This window comes from Sitophilus oryzae, unplaced genomic scaffold (genome assembly GCF_002938485.1).
Source record: "Sitophilus oryzae breed Bouriz unplaced genomic scaffold, Soryzae_2.0 scaffold_1963_pilon_pilon, whole genome shotgun sequence".
NCBI classification, from domain to species: domain Eukaryota; kingdom Metazoa; phylum Arthropoda; class Insecta; order Coleoptera; family Curculionidae; genus Sitophilus; species Sitophilus oryzae.
Genome location: NW_022146683.1, coordinates 17544 through 41214, shown reverse-complemented (window position 1 = coordinate 41214; position 23671 = coordinate 17544). Strand labels below are relative to the sequence as shown.

General features: G+C 33.3%; 1 protein-coding gene across 1 annotated transcript in view; it reads left to right on the top strand.

The window, feature by feature from the left end:
- The window catches only part of LOC115883591 (neurotrimin-like), a 310522-nt gene extending 287929 nt beyond the window's left edge, over positions 1-22593 (top strand). The window contains exon 10 of the mRNA XM_030901948.1: positions 22300-22593. Coding sequence (XP_030757808.1) covers positions 22300-22454 — 155 coding nt within the window. The 3' untranslated portion in view covers positions 22455-22593. The remainder of the gene's footprint in view (positions 1-22299) is intronic.
- Positions 22594-23671: the final 1078 nt, after the last annotated feature.

Here is a 23671-nt window from a genome sequence, read left to right as displayed (position 1 = left end):
TATTTTAATAACTTTAAGAATTGAAGGGTTCAGGGAAAATCCATAATAAGCGCCATGCAATTTTTTAATTTTAGTGGTTTGCGATATTATAATAGGTCTAACTAGTCCCTACAAAATATACAGGGCAATAATCCGTTAAATCCTATGGTATATACCTCATAAAATACACAAATTACACTTATACAGGGAAAGAAACTGATAACCACTAACCGTCCGTATTTTAAAAATAAATCCTCAACATGAATAACGAACAAAACATTTATACAAAATACAGACCACACAAAACAAATTGCTGGTTAGTAGTAGTTAGTAGTAGTCAGAGATATAGATATACTAATATTTTGGTTTAAGCAAAGTCTATATACAGGGTGGCGCGCCTCATTCGCCTCGGTTGATTATACGAAAACGAAAAGATGTAGAAACAAAATATTTTATGGGTTTTACAATTTAAAATTATTTTGACATGTACAGGGTGTTGTAGAACTAAGATCCATACCAAAGTTATATTTTTTCTTATAGAACACCCGGTATTTTATTTCATTTTTGGATTCTTGGGCCCAAAAAAGGTATTTATTATAAGGGTTAAATATGTTTAAAATCTTTGGTTTTTGAGATATTTAAAGATATTTAAAAATGCATGCTACAATAGAATAGATTATTAACACCCTGTACATTGCTTTTAAGAATTAATTCTTGTGCTGACCTTTAAGCCAGAGAAATAAACTTAACTGAAAAATTTGATTGCTTCGTTTAATGTATACAGGGGTATCAAAAATTGCTGGTCTATTTTAAATATTTTTTTTGCATATAAACTTCGTTATTTCAAAACCCTGTATTTTTTAAAATAAATTGAAGCGGACTCAATATCTAGCTCAGATATTGAATAAAAAGCGATTTTTCAATAAAATGGCAATCAAGATGGCTGGTGTCGCCAGGGAAATTTTCTAGTTACAGTTAGTAACTCTTTTCAAAATCGACATTAGTTTATGGACATTATTATTTACATTTAGAACAGTTTACTTAATTTTAGCTACCATAGTTTATAAGTAACTATTCATTATTTTATCAAGAAAAATAAAGCAATATCTGCTGGCGGAAAGAATGGATATGTTACTAGTGATTTTATTTTGTGGGGAACATTGCTTCTTGGCCTCAAGGGCTTATGGTCAAAAATATCCAAATAGGAATCTTCCTGATAAGCGTTCCTTGAAAAACTACTTGTTCTATTTCGCAAAGCTATGGTAGTGTGGTTTATATAAGACCTATTAGGCAGAAACCTGTCGCTGGGAGTAAAGAAAATGAATTTGCCATAATTGGCCCTTAGAAAATCGATATATCTACAAGTCATCGTAAAATAAATCAAAGAACTACTTCTTCGTTTTCCTTGATAGAATAAGAAATACATATTTAATATATATATTATTTATTAAACTATTGTAGGTAAATTAAATAAAAGTAAACTGCTATAAATTTAAATAAAATCCATAAACTAATTTCGATTTTGAAAAATGCTACTAACTGTCACTAGAAACTTGCCATGACGATATCAGCCATCCTGGTTGCCATTTTACTAAAAAAAAATTCAAGAAAATTTTTAAAACTTCTTTAATTTTAAGGCCCATTAGTATTTTTCAAAGTAGAAACAATACATTTATCAATAAAGTTGTTTGCGTTTATCTTTTTTGCCTTGGGTAACGAGTTACAGAGTCGGTTAAAATGTTTTCGTCATACTATATTGTTATATTATTATAACATAAGCAAAATCAGAATGGAAAAGATGCATATAACGTCCGCCGGACGTTATCATAACGGCCGGCGGCCGTTAAGTTTCTAAGGTAATCGTAACGTCTGTCACCTGCAACAATGACTATTTATTGTCAGTTGGACTTTTCAAAAAGTGGGAAAATAGACCATAGCGAGATGTCGCGAGAAATTCCGTTGGAAATACAGGAGGAAGCGGCTGCGGCTACTCAAAATTTACTTCCGACTATAACCAGAGAGATATATCAGCAGGAATATGACAATTTTTTGAAGTGGCGGCAGGATAGAAGTATAAACAGCGTAAATGAAGCGGTATTGCTGGCTTATGCTAAAAGAATGTCTGAAATGTATCCTACATCACTGTGGACAAAGATATCCATGCTGAAGCTTGCGTTGAGAGTATATGAAAACATCGACATATCAAGGTAAAAAGCCATTATATTCTTCGATATTTAATCATACTCATCTAAATTATATTTGTTCATAGATTTGGTAAACTGTTCATGTTTCTGAGGCGCAAAAACGAGGTTATTCACCAAAAAAGCCAAAGTTCTGTCGGAGAATGACATAAATAATTTTCTACTGGATGCCGATGATTACACCTGGTTACTCGAAAAAATTGTATTGGTGCTTGGTATTCTTGGAGCTTGTAGGCGCAGCGAGCTTTGGTCACTCACAGTTGATGATTTCGAAGATTCGGAGAAAAATATTCTTGTCTCATTAAGAAATACTAAAAATAAGAAAGATAGGAAATTTCTTATTCCAAAAACGGGCCTTCCGTTTGATGCCTATGGTTTATACAAAAAATACATCAACCTGCGTCCTCGTAACTTTGACAATCCAAAATTTTTCATTGGTTACAAGAAAGGCAAGTGTGTTAAGCAAATCGTCGGTATACATACCATCGGGAGCGTACCGCAGAAAATTGCAAAATTTTTGAACTTTATACAGGGCATTCATTTCGTAGATCATCAGCAACCATGCTCGCCGAAAATGGTGGTGATTTACTATCGCTAAAGGAGCTAGGAGGATGGGAGTCTTCAACAGTGGCAGAAACTTACATAGAAAAATCAGTTTCAAAAAAGAATGAAAATAACAAATCAACTTTTTCATGATAGCTCCAAAAATAATGTGTCTTTAGTGGATACAAATATTTGCCATTCTTCAGTAGCATCATCTTCTTCTATAAAATCTGTAAATCCCTGGGAAGGATTACAGATTTCTAAGAACAACAAGTGCACTTTTAATTTCCATGTTCATTATCATGAAAAATGAATTTTAGTATAAGACATTATGTATTTTTTATCCTTACTTGTGTTATTGTTCAATAAAATTTGTTATTAAATAGTAGTGTTTATTGCTCTAAAAAATCTGCAGTATGACGAAAAATCTAGAACGCAACACGGCCGATAACAAATAACGGCCTTGGCTGCTTATGATGCACAAACTTCAGCCCGGCCGTTATTTGTTGTTTATCGGCCTTATTACGTTAATAACTATTCAATAATTATGATCTTCAAACATCCTCCACACTTAAATACTTTTGTTTTGTTTTCCTTCACTGCCATCTGACATATGTCTCTAACTAAATCATAAAAATAACATTTTTACTATAATTATCCCAATTTAGGATAAAACGCGACTTAGACGCCATATTAGTTTTATATTTCTGTGAATTAGGATTTTAAACAACGTTGCAGTTTGTACTAAATTAGGCTTCTAGCCAACGTCGGTATCCAACGTCGTTTCGACCCAAAAATTATTCTCCAAACTAGTGCAGACTAGGGTTGGCACGAGGTTGTGCCGACGTTGCGCCCCGGCGTTTGGTCGCGTGACACAACGTTGTCCCGACGTCCAAATGCTGCTTGGGAATACTCATTAGAAATGTTAGATTTTAATATATTTTTAATGTATTTCTTAAATGTAAATAATTCAGTTAATTAAAACAAAGGTTTTTAATAAATTTTTGTTTGTCCGAACATTTAGTTGTTAGGGCTCGTATATCACTGTAATCACAGAACTTCAATCTATTTCCGTATTGTAACGGAATTTAAATTATGTCTTTATTTTCGAGAAAATTTAGTCCAAACATGAGCAATATTTTGTTGATGTTTGACCATCAAAATCTTAAAAATAAAGAAGTTGTTTAAAAATGTGTTACAATACGGATATAGTGTAATCCTTTATCTTTAATTTCCTTCATCATTTATGTAAAAATACCTAGCCAATTTTACATAAAACGTTAAATGCCGAACGCTTATTTTGCTCATTTTTCGGACTAGTGAAATTGACTCTTATATGCACATATAGTCCACATACAGTTTTTTTTGTCAATTTTCAAAATTCAATTATTATTTTGGACTTATTTGATAAACGGTAAACAACTGTATCAGCTGTTATTTATATTATATTCCAAAAATATTATTCGACCTATAATTTGGGCGGAACGCAAATATTCCCAGCCATGCCTCACGTTTGCATTATTTATTCTATTAATTGATAATTCATACAGTGAAATTGGGTTATTAGCTAATATCAATAGACCGCATATTTAATTTAACAATGTATAAATATGAAATATAAAACCGCGTATATCTGCGAAATCGTTAAAAATTTTGAAATACTCCAAATTCAAAAAATGTTTATTATTTAATTCTCCATCTATTGAGAAAATGATATATGGAGTGTCCCATTTAAAAAAAAAACGAAGAAAAATTATTTTATATTTTAGCCAGTTTGGCGTAGAATTTTGAACATCCTGTATGATTTACGATTACCACATTTATAGCAAATTACAGACCATCTAAAGTAAATACCTATTATAGTTTTGATTTCCGGACAGTTCTTGTATTTTTAATATTTTTTTAAAAAAGAAGGCTGAAAAATGTACGGGGTGGGTCAAATTGGACGTTTTTAAAGGGAAACACCCTTTTCTATATGAGATAGACGGAAATTAATATTGGGGTCTGTAGCTCAATATTTATGGTGAAAACCGCACATCGATATCTCTTACCGTTTCGGAGTTACAAGGTGTTTTTCAAAAATGAGCCCATTTTTAACAAATTTCTAAATCTATACTAATATATAAAATCCTTAAGTGACTGACTTAAGGTACGCGTCCACTAATCGGCGTCGGACGGACGGTACGCATCGGAAAAATCGGATGTTTTTTGGGTCCTGCGTTTACTACCACGGATTATTGGAGTCGGTATCAGCATCTCTCGCTCTCCGCAGTTAGCAAAGTGGTGTTGAAGCATAAGCGTTATGTCGCTATTGAACGAAAAAGATGTTATAATTATTTGCGTGTTGTCAGAGGAAGAAGAGAACGAACGAAAAAGAAAGAAATGTTGGGTGCATAATATTAATATAAAAAGACCAAGATTCGGAGAATATCACAGTTTATTTTGTGATTTAATTCTAGATGAAAGAAAGTTCTTTGAATATTTTCGAATGTCCCACGTTAGATTTGAAGCACTTTTAAATATTTTAAGACCAAGTTTATTTAGATAGTGACGATTTTGATTTCGTCTTTGGAATCCCGTCCGGAAATGCCGAAGTGCGGTCGGTTCGATGCCGATAGGTGAACGCGGTCATATTCAAATAATGTAGTTAATTAAATAATCCGATTCATCCAATGCGTACCGTCCGTCCGACGCCGATTAGTGGACGCGTACCTTTACTGATTAATCACGATCCTGCTCAAACTACTCAACGCAAGAAGCTCAATTTTGGCATACAGGTTGATTCTAGGGTGTAGAGGTTCGATAAGAAGGAATTTTTCGAAATTCCAGTTCTAAGGAGGTGAAACAACCCCTCAAATATTACAATATTTTTTATTTAAAAGACGGTAAAGTTTCCGAAAAAAAGCGCTTAAACACGTATATTTTATTTTGTTTTTTTACATATTTTAAGATTTTTTTAAAATGTATACAGGGTGTTTCGAAAAATCTGGTCATTGATTAATCACGATCCTGCTTAAAGCGCTTGACGTAAAAAGCTGATTTTTGGAAAACGGATTGACTTGAGGATGTAGAGGTTCGATAAGAAGGGATTTTTCGAAACTCGAATTCTAAGGGGGTGAAACCACCCCTCAACTATTAGAATATTTTTTCTTTAAAACCGGTGAGTTTTTCGGAAAAACTCTTAAACACGTATATTTTATTTTGTTGTTTTACATATTTTAAGATTTTTTAAACATTTATACAGGATGCTTCATAAAATATGACCATTGAGTATCTAATCACGATTTTGCTTAAACTGTTTGACGTTTAAAGCTGATTTTTGGCAAACGGATTGACTGTGGGGTGTAGAGGTTCGATAAGGAGGGGTTTCTGGAATCTCAAATTCCAAGGGGGTGAAAACGCCCCTCAAATATTACAATATTTGTTATTTAAAAAACGGTTAGTCTTTCGGGAAAACGCTTGGACACGCATAATTTATTTTGTTTTTTACATATTTTGAATTTTTTTAAAAAATTATACAGGGTGTTTCAAAAAGTTCAGTAATTGATTAACCACGATTCTGCTTAAACTACTTGACGTAAAAAGCTTATTTTTGGCAAACGGATTTTTCGAAAGTCAAATTCCAACCAGATGAAACTACCCCTCAAATATTACTAAGTTATATAATAATATCGTCATATTGTTTTTTCTCATGCTGACATAAATGTGAGAAAAGTTTATCCAGTTTGTATGTTAATGGAAATTCTTGCTTTGCTTTATCATCACCATTACAAATGATTAATTCGACGCGAACGAAGTCGCGGGTACACGCTGGTAATAGTATATTATAATATTTCATATTATTTATTATATATATATATATTTTTTTTTTTCTTTTCTTGATTTCTCTATATTTATTTAATTTGCCTACACGCAACTCATAAAGAACGAACACGATATTTATTACCTATTAAACTTTATTTTTAAACTTTCCAGACTACTTCCATTTATTACTTTATGAAAAAATATCCTTGCCTGACACAACTAAAACTTTTTTAATTTAAAAATCAGTTTCCGTAAGGAAATCGGGATATTACCGGACAAGTTTTGGCTCTTGTCTACCTTTAAACTTGAGAAAATTTAATAAAATCATACATTTAATTAATTTTTCACTACCGTTTTATACACTTTTCTTCTTCACTTCCGAAAGAAATTATAATTATAGTAAAATACAAAAACAAACAGTTGTAGTTTTTTTAATTAAAATGATCAATTAATTAGTTTCTAGGCTAATTTTGACAAAAAGAGTTTTATTTTCGAAGACTCAGGGTGATACAAAACCTGTGAATCTATGTGTATACCGGGTGCGTCTCGAAAGTAGCTCACCCCTATAACTTTTTATGTATGTTACTATCCCATACAGCACATCAAGTCACATTTACGATGTGTTTACATTATTAGATGTAGACACAGTGTGGCACAATTCCCCCGATGTAAATATGCTACGATAACACACTGTAGTTCAACACGTATGTACAAAGGTTAAACGTCCGCCTCACAATGTAGCCACAGTACAGCATTTACGTATACACAAAGTAAGGGATACACAGTGCTTGTGTATTACGTTTAAACTATGTTTACACATTGCAGTTGTGACTACCGCGTGTATACGTATGTATTTTGCTTCGTATATACATCTTGTGCTAGATAAAACTACTTCTTATGAACGAATTTAGGAAATAATACCAGATTTGATGCCTAACTTTTCATTCTTTTTAAGAAATATTTATTCAATGATACCAATTATATCTTCTTAGAATGAAAATTAGGAAGGCAAAACTTTGTATTTTCCAAAAGTATCTCGATCTAAGTTCAAGGGAAGTAGCCTTAAAATTGTTCCATTTTTGTTTTGTATTAAATGTACCATTTTTCTTCCATAAAATGGATTAAGTGGTTAAAAAATAAAATTCTCATGTGTCTCCCTTGTAGAAACGTAATTTCATTTGGACGTGCTAGGGATAGGACATAAATTAGGATGGATTGACGTATTCAGTTGTTTTTAGTCACTTCCTGTTTCACCGGAAATGACTACAGTTTTTGATTTTTACCTGTCACCCTCTGTATATTTCTAGTTTATTTGATAGAAAATGACACTCTCGACATTTTTGATTTAAAAAAAGTATTTTAAATCTCAATCTAGAGTGCCATGACTGTGCTAAAAATAATAATTTTTAACGAAGCCTTGGAAATGATCCTTGGTAGCAGGGTTGTGATTTCTAATATTTTTCGTATCTTGTCCTGGCCGTTTAAAAGATGCCCAAATCGTATTTTTAATCATATCTCAATTTTTTCAAATGGAACAAGGGTGACTTATGAGCAGATTTGGAAAAAGTATTTTTTACGAATAATTTGGTACCATAGACTTGATATTTCGAGTCAAATAGTCGTTATGAACCTCATGTTACAATTTCAAATCAACCATATGCGAAAATGTCAAAACTTGACATATGATATTATGTTATTCTATTCAGAGTGCCATTTAAGTAAAAATCAAAAGTTGTAGCGATTTCCGGTGAACCAGGAAGTGACCAAAAACAGTTGAATGCGTCAATTAATCCTAACTTATGTCATATCAACTAACATAGCAAATCTGATTTTTTGATGTGAAACTTCTTTACATGCCTTGGAAGTAGAATTTAAAGTTAATAACTCGCGTTTTCATTGGAGGATCCTGTCATATTTATTTCAAACCAATAATCAACGAGAATATTCGTATAATTTAATAAAATTACTGCAAATCACTATAAATAATGAATTGTTTGTAATTGAACTGTAATTTGTGTATTATTAATGATGGAGATAAACAATTGTGATTGATTAAAATTTTATTTTGAGATGAAACTTTTGTTAACAACCTTCTGAGAATTCGAATAATGAATTGAATAATGACAAGACAAGTGACATCTGTCTAAAAAAGACAGCGATTTAGATTGACAAATGTAGAGTGACAATTTTGATTATGCAAAAGAAATACATAATGTATGAGTTTACTGTTTGCCTAACGATTAACATTAATTTAAAAATAAATCCCCAACATGAATACTGAACAAAACATTTAAACAAAACAGACCACAGACCACACAAAACAAATTATTGGTTACTAGCAGTTAGTAGTAGTCAGAGATATGATGTAGTAGTATTTTAATTCAATGGCGACAGCTATCCGGCCGGGTAATAGAATTATCATTTTAATAAAAATTAAAAAAAACATTATAGATTATACAGGGTGGGCCACTGAAAACTTACAATGGCTATAATTTTTAAACGAAAAAGATATCAAAAAATAAAAAAATAACGTTTCTATAATATCGAGGGGAATACATTATGACGTATTTTTGAACCACTCCGACCTACCCTAAGGCACCCACTACTTACTTGATAATCCTAAATGGTAACACCCCACTTGTGGCGCCCTTTGGAAAGCCAAAATGCTAAACGATGATCATAAAGTTTCTAGGGTGAAATTGAAAAACTACCCCTTACACGAAAAATTAGGTGGACATTAATGAGAAAAGTGATTTTTTCAGCATAAGTTACAAATTGGAACCCAGCTAAATGAGTTTTTTTTCAAACTACCCCGATCCACCCCTAGGTGCCACCCCCTCACTTCTAACCTCAAGATAGCGGTACCCCACTTGTGACACCTCTTTGGAAAGCGTATAAAAAATGCTGAACGACTGTCATAAAAAAGAACGAAAAAAATAGAGCCTAAAAATGAAACAAAAACGTCAAAACGTGTCAAAATCAATAGAATGAATTTTTTTTGTGTCCATGAACCATTGCGAGAAAAAAAAGCTGGTACAAAGAAATTTATTATAACTCTTAATGAAGACCTCGTACACTTTCAGCAAGATGGAGCCCCTTCGCATTATTCTATTGTCACAAGGCGGTGGTTGGATAAATATTATCCAAGGCAATGGATTGGCAGAAGGGGTCTAATCGAGTGGCCGCCAAGGTCACCTGATCTCACTCCTTTAGAATTTTCCTTGTGGGGTTACACTAAATCCATAGTATACATTACATATACTATATCCTACAAGACAAAATCAGGTTCGTTGCAAGAATTGCGGCAGAGAAGAACTGAAGCGTGTCGAAATATTCCGAGAGAGACTTTCCAAAAAGTGAGAAAAGAATTTGAAAATCGTTTGTATTTCTGTATGGAACAAAACGGCTGTCATTTTGAGCAATTATTAAAATAAATAATCATTTTAAATTTCTTTCAAATTGTCACACCTACATTTCTTGTCACTAACCAGTAATTAAGTTGAAGTCTGCATGACAATCGTTTAGCAATTTCAATTAGCTTTCCAAAGAAGTGCCACAAGTGGGGTATAGCTATGTTGAGATTAGAAGTGAGGGGGTTTCACCTAGGGATGGGTTGGTGTGGTTTGAAAAATACTTCTTTTGCGTCATTTGGCTGGGTCCCAATTTGTAACTTAGGCTGAAAATATCACCTTTTTCATTAATGTCCACCCTAAAAACTTTATGATCATCATTTAGCATTTTTCATGAGCTTTCCAAAAAGACGCCACACGTTGGGTGTTGCCATTTAAGATTTTCAAGTGAGTAGGGGTGCCTCCTAAGGGGTAGGTCGGGGTGGTTCAAAAAATACGTCATACATTAAAGTAAAATAACTCAGTTATTTTGGAGTTATTTGAAAAACGGTAAAGAGAAAATATGATTTTTTTAACGAGATCTACCAGCCCTGAAAATATTTGCACTTATTCAAGACTTGCCCTGTATAATACCCAGAAAATCGACAATTGATAACTTTCATATGAAATACGAGTAGCTCTAAAACTCTTAAAAACATAGTTTAAATAGGGCATTGGTAAGGCTCACTAGCTCTATATACAAAGTAAATCATTTAAATCAATGCATGAACTATTCGAGGTGTAACGCGAACGTAGTCGCGGGAAAAACCTAGTTTGTAATAACATCTACATCAGTGAAAGTCGCAGTTTTCGAGATATTAACATATTTTAGTATGGGCGGCTATACGTTCCTCCCGGCGCCAATTTTTTTATTATTTCTGGAAAAATAAAAATGTTACGTATGTAAGACACTTTTGAGACGCGCCCGGTATAAATCGAATGTCAGTACGGTTGAAGACGGGTAAATATAAGGAGCTAAACGGTATTTTATCGGTAAAAATCACTATAAATCACATATCTTTCGCCCATTTCTGACGTACAACAATAAGACAAACGTTTCGTAAAATGCTCACGCCTAGCTGGAAACGACCATAAAACTGGCTTTTCCATAAATTCAGTATTCCATCTCACTCTTTCTTGCACACACATCATCTTCGCCTCTCTCTATTCAAAAACTAAGTTCCAATTTAAACCGCCACAAATCAATATACGTATATCGTAGCATGTTTCATTCTAAAGACGTGTATGCAAACTACCTGTGTCTGTGACTGTGCATGTTTCTCTATAAGAGCTCCATACAGAGACTGTCGAGCGAATATATACGTGCCTTATAGATGAAGTTAGATAGGGTATGGGGGTGTGTTATGTGCTTTGATATGTTTGAGTAAGTTGTCATTAATTTTAAGTGATTTCGACGATTTTGCAAATTAGAGGATTACCTCGTTTTGGGCGGTTTTAGGTTCCCTGAAAACCGCGTATATTGAAACAGCGTATATCGAAACAAGATTTTAATTACAAAAGTATACACGTTGAGTTTTAATTAAATATTAAAAATAAAACTATTTTTAAGGGTTTTATTTTTGATTATACCAAAACGGAAAGATGTAGAAACAAAATATTTAGTAGAGTATATGTGGGGAGGCAATGTGCACAATTTTTTTTTTGAAATATACAGGGTGTTTCAGAACTAAGATCCATACCAAAGATATATTTTTTATGGAACATCGGAATTTTTTTTTCGGGATTCTTGAGCCCAAAAAAAAGGAATTTATTATAAGGGTTATATTAATATGTTTAAAATTTTTGGTTTTTGAGGTATTTAAAGATATTTAAATATGCATGTGCTAAAATAGAATAGATTATCAACACTCTGTACATTACTTTTAAGAATTATTTCTTGTGCTGAGTTTAAAGAGACTTAAACTTTACTGAAAAATTTTATATGCTTCCTTAAATTTATACAGCAGTAGCAAAAATTGCTGATCTATTTTAAATATTTATTTTACATAAAAACTTTGTTATTTCAAACGCAACACCCTGTATTTTTTTAAATAAGTCGAAGCAAATTTAAATGCTCTTTCAAACTGTATTAGGGATTCCTATACCTATCTAGCTCAGATTTTGAATAAAAAGAGATTTTTCAATATAATGGCAATCAAGATAGCTGGTGTCGGCATGGCAATTGTCAGAAATAGTTACTAGCTGTCTAGTGACAGTTAGTAACACTGGAAGTGAAGTAAATGAATTTGCCGTAATTGGCTCTTTGATAGAAAGATTTTAGTATGCATATTTAAATATCTTTAAACATCTCAAAAGCCAAAGCTTTTAAACATATTTAACCCTTATAATAAATACTTTTTTTTTAGGCTCAAGAATCCAAAAATGAAATAGAATACTGAGTGTTCCATAAGAAAAAATATAACTTTGGTGTGGATATTAATTCTGACATACCCTGTACATTTCAAATTAATTTTATATTATGCACATTGCCTTCCCACATATACCCATAAAATATTTTATTTCTACATCTTTCCGTTTTCGTATAATCGACTGGGTTAGGTATATTATAGATCATCAAAACACCGCCCAAATTGAAACCGCATATATTGAAACAATATTTAAATTAAAATAGTATGCAGGTTGAGTTTTAAATTAATTAAACTATTTTAAGGGGGGTATATTTGATGGACTAAGAAACCATAAAACACCGCCTAAATTAAAACCCTGTATATTGAAACAGCCTATATCAAATAAATAAATGCCTTTATTGTCAAAAATTTTTACAATTTATAGACAAAGGTAAAATAAACAAACAAGGTACACAAAGAAACAAACAAAAGATAATACAAAACATTATACAAATAATATTGTCAGTCTTATTGTTTAGGATAATCATTTATATAAATGTTTACGATGTCAAAGAGTAAAAAAAGTAAAAATAATATTCAAAAATATTTAGTTAGTTTATAGTAAAAATATCAATGACCTCTAAATAAATTTATTTCGATGTCATTGGTAAATATAGCAATAGCAAACATTAGACCAGTGTTTACAAGATCAAATTCGATTATCGAAATATAAGTCATTTACGGCGTAGAAAGCCTTGTCTAGTAAATCAGAGTTCAATGCTTTGCGAAATGAAGAAAATGATGTTATGGATTTGATTTCAAATGGCAGGTGATTGGAGCTTGGAGGAATTCTGGAGCGTGAAAATGCGGTCAAATTGAGTCGCACAACACGTACCCCAGAATGTAAGGGCATACCTGAGGTGCGACTCAAAAAGTGCATATTAAACAGTTCTAGCCACTGACAAGTTAAGCTCCTTAGAGACAGATCTTAACGCAAAACAGGCAGAGCTCAATTTTTTCGACAAAGTTTCGATATGCATGTCCCATTTCAGAGAATTGTCCACAATAAGCCCCAAGAACTTTACAGATTTTACGACGTCAGTGGTGGTGTTATTAAGTATAAAAGGATGCAGCGAGTTTTTATACGACAAAGCTTTAGTTTTAGAAATGTTGAGACTCAGGAGGTGCGGATCGCACCAAGATTTAATGGTGATTAAGTCATTTGATATAATCCTATGAAGTGCCGTGACGTCCTTGTTGCTCCAAGTAAAGCTAGTGTCGTCCGCTAAAAGACATATTTGCCACTGATGTTTATGTTAGCAATGTCGTTAATAAAAGAAGAAACAAAATAGGACCTAGTACTGAGCCTTGTGGTACTCCACATTCTATTGGCTTGCTAGAAGACAACGTGGTATCCACCCTCACAAGTTGACTTCTGTTGCTCAGATACGACTTAAACCATTCGAGAGATGTTCCCCTGAACCCATAGTGCTGCAGTTTATTAATTAGGATCTTATGATTTACACAGTCGAACGCCTTAGAAAAATCACAGAAAATTGTTGCTGTAGAATGATGGTTATTTAGGCAGGAGCAACCTTTATTAAGGATCGAAAACATAGCGTCATTTGTGGACTTGTTGCTTAGAAATCCAAACTGATGTTCAGTAAGTATAAGAAAAGATACAAGCCTTCCTTTAACCAACCTTTCTATGATCTTAGATAGAGTTGGAAGGAGTGCAATTGGGCGATAGTTAGAAGCTTCATGTTTGTCTCCTCCTTTATGCAGAGGAATGATTATTGCCGTCTTAAGACGTTTTGGAAAAATACCATTTTGGAATGACATGTTTATTAAAGTTGTTAGGTGATTCAGAGTGCTTTCTGGCAGATTCGAAAACATTTTTAAAGTTAGCCCGTCGGTCCCAGAAGAGGATTTATTTTTTATGGTACTAATTGTACTGCGAAACTCTTCTAAAACTACGGGCGAAAAAAAGAAACTGTGTAAGTTTACATTATCATTGGAGAGATATGAAAGTGGATCATGGGAAGGACATATTATGGTATTAGTTAAGTTTCTCGCTACATTTACAAAATAATCGTTAAGGTTCTCAGGTGAGGTAGAGATATTGCTAGATGAAGGAGCTTTGTTTCTCAATTCATTCACAATAGACCATGTTTCTTTAGCAACATTACCAGAATTGACTATTCTCCTATTATAATAAAGGTCCTTAGCGGCTCTTATGGTCTTATGATACATTTTTCTGTATAGTTTTACGTAATTGTGGAAGAAGACACTGTCTGAGAATTTTTTTTTAAGTGAGATAATGAACGCATGTTTTTAGAAGATATGCGTAGACCTTTAGTGGTCCAAGGCTTATTATGCTTAATTTTGATAGGCCTAAGAGGAAAGGATTTGAACGCTAGACTGGTTAATGTTTTTACGAAAATAGAAAAATCGGTGTCGACATCATAAGAGAGAGTTTCCCAGTTGGTTGTTTTACATAAGTGGCTGAACTTTTGAGCATCCTTTTCTGAAAAAAATATGACAAAATTTACGAGGGGCATTTTTGATTTTGGACTTTATCGAAAATTCAGTTAAAACTGCTTCATGATCAGAAACGAGATTTTAATTAAAAAAGTATACATGTTGAGTTTTAAATAAATTAACTATTTTGAGGGGTGGTATACAGGGTGTTTCAGTAAACATGTGGGGAGATTCCTCACGTAAAAGTAAGATTTATTTTTCATATCAAAACCAAAACATAGGTCCGATTCTGCTTTATTTCGTAGCTTAAAATCTTGTGCTTTTAGCGATTGGAATGAAATTTTGAGAGTTAAAGTTACTATAGATGCTGCATATTTAAATGGTAAAACAAACAACCAATCACGGCATGTCTCGGTCGATTTCGATCTGTTTCGGAGTTTACGGCCGAGACAAGCCACGATTACCCGCAATATAAGAAAAGCATTGAGTTTATTCTGAATGTATACGTTTTTTTTTAGTATTTTGATAAATGCCGGACATGTTTCACGATATATTTCATATCACCTTTCAGGCATTAGGCCAGTCATCTAAAACATTTAAAAAGGCAAACATTGCTAACGGGACTGTATCTACAATTTTTTAATATATTGTTAGGACCTATGAGGAGTTATGCCCAATTTTGCAAAACCCTGTGCTACTCTCGTGATACTCAAAAAACCTCAAAATTTTGGTACTTATTTCAGTTTTTTTGAAAAAACTATGTTAAGAAACCATTTTTCGAATTTAATTGTTCTATACTTTTATTAAGTCAACTAAATTTTCTACAATTTAAGCCCAACCCGAATCCTCTAAGCTAATTCGTTGTCGAAATACAGCCCATCAAATATCGGCTATTTTTTTGAAAAACTAAAAATGTATGAGTACGGTCACATTCCAAAGCACGTATCCCCTAAACTAATGGCTCTAGGGAAAAGTCATGAGAAATAAAGTTGTAGAGAATTTATTCAGCTTTAATTTAATTATATTTTATAGTTTATACATATTATATTTGTGTTGTTTATCTTTAAATACGTTTAATAAAATATGTTTTCATGATACCCCCCAAACTTCGATGTTTTACTATATTTTGGTTTTTGAGCAAAATACGACACCTAGCGGCCTCATTCTTACATCAAATTAAAGCTGAATAAATTTTCTATAACTCTATTTCTCATGACTTTTCCCTAGAGCCATTAGTTTAGCCGATACATGCTGTGGAATGTGACCGTACTAATAAATTTTTAGTTTTTCAAAAAAATTGCCGATCTTTGATTGGCTGTATTTGAATAACGAATTGGCCTAGAGGGTGCGGGTTGGGCTTAAATTGTAGGAAATTTAGTTGAGATTTTGCAGCATATTTACAACATTACAATTAAGTTTGAAAAATGCTTTCTTAACAAAGTTTTTTCGAAAAAACTGAAATAAGTACCAAAATTTTGAAGTTTTTTGAGTATCACGGGAGTAGCACAGGGTTTTGAGGGTTGCAAAATTGGGCACAACTTAGTCTCATGGGTCCTAACAATATATAAAAAAATCGTAGATACAGTCCCGTTTGCAATGTGGGATGTCTTAAATGACTGGTCTACATAGCGTAGAGGGTGTTTTAAATCTCCCTCCAAGGGTAACGACATTCCTAAATCAGCAATTTATTGATTTTTTATGAAAAAAATCCTCGGAAAATTCGTTTTTTTATGAAAAAAAATTCTCGTTATTTGTTTGATCCTCGATATAAAATAAAATAAAGCAGATATTTATAACTTTTTCAACAAACTGTAAAAAACTGCGAAAAGCACCGAAAAATATCACTGTGTAATAAAAATAGTCAAAATAAGTCTCGCGTTGATTTAATATATTTCACAGTAAAGGAAAATTTTCATATTAAAATTTAATTATCCTTGTTCATTTATATACCTACCAACGTCTCATTGGACATAAGTAATCAAGTAAGCTAAATATGCATGTTATAAACGGATGTTGTTTACAACAGAATATATGTAACAAAATACGCTTTTTATTTCTGGCTGTATTAAAAATACCTTTTTAATTTATGAATGACTTTTTATTATATTATGTTTCCCATTTCGTCTTCGCTTACGATTTTGTTTTCAATTATATAACTTATTATAATAAAGAGAAAATATACCTCAATACGCGTGTTATCTTTTAAATTTTGCATATAGAAACATAGTAGGCGCCTGTCAACATAATATATCAAATGTCAAAGTTAACTGTCATCTTCAATTATAAGTTGAAATGTTTTTGTGATGTTACAACATCCTTGTATCTTTTGAGTTGTCCACCCGGTTTCCTCTTACCCTCTACAAGTTCACTGTAAAGAAGAGATTTCGGTAGGCGGTTTTCTTGCATCCTGCATACGTCGCCAGCCCATCTTAAGCGAGATTTAGTAATCATAACTTCAGCGCTCTCGCAGCTTACTTTTTTAAGAACTGACACGTTTGAGATATGGTGATACCATTTAATTCGTAAAAGTTGTCTAAGGTGTCTCTGTTGCGACTTGTTTAATGCGCTCGTGTGCCGGCGGTACGTCCCCAGGTTTCGCTTCCATATAACATGGTAGGGATTATTACTGCTCGATAAACTGCAAGTTTCGTTTTTGTGCTCAAGTCATGATCGTAAAAAACGCTGTCTTTTAATTTCCAGAATGCTCTTGGGGCGCTGCTGATTCTGTGCTGAATTTCAGAGTCGATATTTACGAAATCAAACTGCCGAGGTAATTAAATTCCGATACATATTCCAATTCAGTTCTTCTCCGATTTTTATAGCGCTGTTATGATTTTCCGGGGGAGTGCACATGATTTTTGTTTTATCGATGTTCAGTTTAAGACTCAAAGTCTCGTATGCCCAGGTATATGTGTTCAGCATTTCCTGTAATTGCTGTAACGTATTTGCAACTAGAGCGAAGGCATCAGCGTATTGGAGTTCTGTGATAAATTTTCTAGGTGTTTTGCCCTGAGTCTTTTTATGTTGAACAGCCCGCCGTCATACCTGTATCTAAAACCCATTCCTCTTTCCTGCAGTTTGCTGTCCACTATAATAGAGAGCGCTGCCATGAATATGTTGAATAGGAGAGGAGATAGGACACATCCCTGCCTAACTCCTGTATTTGTCAGGAAGGGATCGCTCAGTGATCCATGATGTGACACTCTCGACTTGTTGTTATTATGGAGGCTTTTGCATACACTAAGGAATTTGTTGGGCACTCCGAACTTTGGCATAATTGCCCAAAGTGCATCTCTGTTTACAGAGTCGAAGGCTTTCGTTAGGTCGATGAATGCAACATAAAGTTTACTCTGCTGTTCCTTTACTTTTTCCTGGAGTTGGCGGACGGAGAATATGGAATCAACGGTACCGCGGTTGGTGCGAGAGCCCGTTTGCGATTCTGGGAGGATTTTTTCTATATGTGGATGAAGGCGGTTTGACATAATTTTTGCGGGAACTTTACCTCCGGTAACCAATAGTGAAATTCCTCGGTAGTTCCCACAATCTGATGCACTTCCTTTGTTCTTAAATATATTTACTATATTCGCGTTGCGAAAGTCCTGAAGTACCCCTCCGCTTTCCCATATGACATCGAAGAGAGCCTTAAGATGACCAATAAGTTCTTTGCTTGCACACTTTCCGCTGGAATCGCGTCACAGCCAGCCGATTTGTTGTTTTTAAGTTGTTTTACGGAGGCCTTTATTTCCTGTTCCGTTATTGGGATATCTAATACATCAATGCTGTTATACTGAGGTATTGTGTTTAGTGCTTGCATATTGGGGATATTGTCTTGGTTAAGGATATGGCTGTAATGCTCTTTCCAGCGATTTCTGATTTGCTCTTCCTCATTTAGAAGTTTATCGTTTTGTGCCTTGATTGGGCAGCTTACGTTCTTAGTTGGGTCGTATACTTCTTTTACAGCCTCGAAAAATTTACGATAGTCGTGATGCGCGGCGTACTCTTGAATCGGATTGGCTTTTTGTCACCACCAGTTATCCTTTAGTTGGCGCAGGTTTCTTCGAAGCGTGTTGTTTGCTCCTTTAAAGTTGTCCACCAGACTTGGATTGTGTGGATTGGCAGTGGCTGCTTGATGTGCTCTATGCTTTTGTTCCAACAAAGCCTGTATATGTGGTTGATTTTCGTTAAACCAGTCTGGTTGTTTCTTTTTGTTGGATTTTCCCAGTATCTCTTCGCTGGTATTATAAAAGTGCTTCTCTGATGGCTTCCCCGAGGGCGTTGGCGGTGTCGTTGTTCGTTAGACTCCGTACGTTTAATCTGGTCATGTTGTTTTGCTTTTTGTAGTGTGGATGTTTTGGTTTTAATTGAAGTTTCATTTTCGAAACTACAAGTCGGTGGTCAGTACCACATTCGGCATTTATTCTGGCTTTTGTAAGTCTGACATCTTGCAGATGCTTCCTTCGAACGATGACGTGGTCCAATTGATGGCAGTGGCCTGATCTGGGATGTTTCCAGGTACCTTTAAACTTGTCTTTCAGCTTGAACCATGTATTGGTGATGCAAAGGTTGTACTCTGTGCATGTTGTTAGCAAGCGTGCACCATTGCTATTTACGTTTCCCATTCCATGTTTTCCCAATACGTCTGGCCATATTTCTTGCTGATTGCCGACAAGTGCATTAAAGTCACCTAGCAAGGTGATTCGCTCCTGCTTTGGAATTCGTTGGAGAGCATTTTGTAGATCTTGGTAAAAATTATCCTTATGCTCAACCTCAGCGGCTAGGGTGAGAACGTAGGCACTAATGATATTGACGTAAGTTTTATCTGATATGGGGTACCTTAGGGTCATGAGACGTTCGGAGACTCCAATGGGCACTTCTTTAACAGGCGTTTTTAACAGCAATGCCTACGCCATGAATTCTACTGTGTGTGGCAGGGTAACCCTTCCAAAAGAAGTCAGCCAAATCTAACTATCTACTTAACATGTTTATTTTTTGTCAATAATAACATGTATTGACTATTTCCATTCTAAATATGTTAAGAATGGTTGCTCGTAGACATTTTTATCAAGAGATATTTTTTACGTAAAAAATCACGAAAATATACAGGGTGGTCCGAACTGTATTCCGGATACTTCGGCGGCATATTCTGCAGATAAAAATAAGCAAAGAAGTTCGTATGTATGTATGTATGTATGTATGTATGTAAAATGCTTAGTTTCAGAGATACAAGGTGTAGAAGTTTCATTTTTATTTCGATTTTTTCCAAATAATTTCTGAAGTAATGTCAATATTTTGACGAAAATTGGTGTCTGGGAGTTTTTTGACATGAGAAATTTAATTTTGATGTTAATGTGACTACCACTTGTAGGGGGCGCCACTTATATGATGTGTTTTAACTGTTTTGAAGATTAATATCTTTTCGTCTGTATATAAAGGAAATAAAACCACTAAGTGGAAAAATATACATTTCCGTGACTTTTTACGTAAAAAATATCTCTTGGTAAAAATCGTTACAAGCAACCGTTCTCAAGATATTTAGAATGGAAATAACCCATACATGTCATTTTTGACAAAGCATAAACACGTTGAGTAGATAGTTATTTGACTGAAATAATAAATTTGGGAATTTTTATTTTTTTAAATTAATCATAAATTTTCTGCAAAAAAACTGACGATAAAACAGTTTCTGTTAAACTTTTGACATAAAAACATTTCAAATTTATTATTTCAGTCTAATAACTATTTAGTCAACATATGTTTAATTTATGTCAATGATGACAGATGTTGATAAGTTCGATTCCACATATCTCGAGAAGCATTACTCGTAGCGATTTTTACTAAGAAATCTTTTTTACGTAAAAAACATCGTAAATGTATATTTTCTACTCAGTAGTTTTATACAGGTACGGATGAAAAGTTATTGATCTGTAAACCAGTTAAAAAGTATGCAGGTGGCGCCCTACAAGTAGGAGTCATATTGACATCAAAATCAAATTTCTCATGTCAAAAAACTCCCAGTCACCAATTTTCATCCAAATATAGACCTTACTTCAGAAATTATTTGAAAAAATCGAAATAAACATGAAACTTCTACACCCTGTATCTCCGAAACTAAGCATTTTAGGACATACGATGTTTTTTGCTTATTTCCATCTGCATAATATGCTGCCGAAGTTTCCAGTTCAGACCACACGGTATATTAAATTTTCGTATGTAAAAATATACGTTTTCTTTATTGTTATTTTATTTTTTTGTAATTATTTCACTCTTTGTTTCTTCACTATTCTATCACAATTTTTTATATTGTAATTTCGAAATTAAAAAATTATTTATTTTATTTATTCATTTCCTCTAGTACCCTAGATATAACAATATGAAGCTAGGCCAAAATAATCCTTTTCATCGTACACAAACTGTAGAAATAATTAATATAGATATATTAAAACCGTATCTAAATATTAAATTTTCTAAGTTTAGAGCAATGGAAAGTGGAAAGTTCAAACTTACTATTCCCTGGCTGCTCCATTTTTGTTTTTGGTCTATTTTCAAGGTGACGAAACTTTAAATGATCCATTCGCGAGATTATTCGGGACGATTAAGTTTATAATCTCAATTTTCTAGTCTCCCCGCGGATGAAACTTTAGACTTAGTTATTTTGTAGAATGCTCAAGTTGTTCGTACTCTTTGTTGGCGCGTTGAAAAGTTGTTTTGTTTACGAAATAGGGATAAAATGCGAATAAAATGAGCATTTTCTAGATGAGTGCGCGTTGTTTATCAAATAAAATTGATGCATCATGCTGCATATCCAAATAGGAAAATAGAATTCTAATAAGGATTGAATTATTCTATGTTATACAGGTGGTCGAACTGTATTCCGGAAATTTTGGCAGCGTATTCTGCAGATAAAAGTAAGTAAAAAAGTTGGTATAAATGTATGCCCTAAAATGCTTAGTTTCGGAAATACAGGATGAGAAAATTTCATTTTTATTTCGATTTTTTTCAAGTAATTTATAAACTAACGTCGATATTTGGATAATAATTGGTATTTGGGAGTTTTCTGACATGAAAAATTTTATTTTGATGTCAAAATTACTTGTAGAAGGCACCACCTACATATTTTTAACTGCTTTGAAGAGTAATAACTTTTCGGCCGTACCTGTATAAAACCACTGACTAAAAAAATATACATTTCCATGACTTTTTATGTAAAAATTGTCTCTTGGTAAAAATCGCTACGAGCAACCGGTCTAAAGATATTTAGAATGGAAATAGTCAATACATGTCATTATTGACAAAAAATTAACATATTGTGTAGATAGTTAGGAGTAGTCGGTAGAGATGCACATTAAAATCGGATTTCAATTTATTTCATTCTAGGATCGCTGGCGTTCGTCGCTTGGTACTCGTCAATTGCATCGCTCGTTCATAATCGAGCGATGTCGGTTATTTTAATAATCGAGTACTCGAGCGAATTTTCGCTTGAGTTACAATTACGAACATTAAATCACTACAATCAATTATTAATTAAAATTAATGTGTATTTTCTTTTTTTTATAGATATCAGTTTGCCAAGCAGCCAAGGTAGCAGAAATATGGAGAAAGTGGAGAATATTGGAGAAATTTTCCTGTTTTCACCCACAACATCATCAGGAGTGTCCGCATATTTTGTAAATAGTGTTTACATGTTTATACTTGCTCTAGTCTTAGCTTAGAGTAAACACTAATAATAAATAAAAATAATAATAAATAAAAAAAAATGTGTAAACAAAACAGTCAGGGTTCTAAATGTAATGTTAAATTTCCCAATTCGGATTAAAATAAGTGTAACATACCGAAATATACCGAGTGACAAAAAAAAGTATCTGTATACAGGGTGTCAAAAAAATGTATCTAACTAACAGTGGGGAAACGGAAATTTAGAAACACTAATTTTTGCCACCCTGTATATTAAATTATTTCGATTATAAATACTCATCCAAACCAAATCATTTTTGAGAAAATGTATCATTTATTAACTTAAAACGTTAAATATAAAACTAAAATTTATTTTAAAAATATATGAAAACATTTTATAATTTCCTACTTCCCCAAATTGAAAAAAAAAGGCATGCGCTAGAAAAATATTAAATTATTGTTTTAAATTCTTCATAACTGTATATATTGATGTAATTTCTTCCAAAAAAAGAGATACCTGTTGAATAACTTATAGTCTAAGAGCTGGCTACATAAAAAACCTTATCATCGTTACATGGCTAAATTTTTGTGTGAAGTATCCATTTGTGTAGCCATTATGAAATAGCCAGCGCGATCCAGGGGCTTAAAGCGGGAGCGGCCAATGGAAAGGGTGAAATTTTGACACTAAAAATATTATAAGGTACACGAGTTATAGTTGCGAATATAGCTGTTATTTATTATTAAGAAACGTAGAAAATTGTTGGCAGACATTTTTTAGTCTCTAAAATGCCAACAGACAACGCGAAAGAGGCATGAAATTTTAAAAATTATTAAAAAACGAAATTTGAAGAATGAAAAAAATTATGGCATATTTGCATGCCGATTGGTGAGATGTCATATTTAGTTATATTAAAAGCCGTATACAAAAGGGTAGACAAAAAGATCGGGGTTCAATCAGCTGCAGACATTTATTAAAAGCGCGATATTAGTCTAGCGCTTTATTCAGGGAACGCTGGCCGCCTCATCCATTTAAGTTTAGATAAATCATATAATATACGATTATATTATAAATATATTTTTTGTCATACGCTCCCAAAAACAGCTATTTTACGGACTCATTTCAGTCCGTAAAATGTTTCTTTTTCGGCCTAGGCCGTAAAGGTCGTCATGGCAACCTTTATGGACTAAAATGTCTAAATTGTTGATGAATTTGTGTGATTTTGTGACAAATTTCGAATGACATGTCAAAATGCGA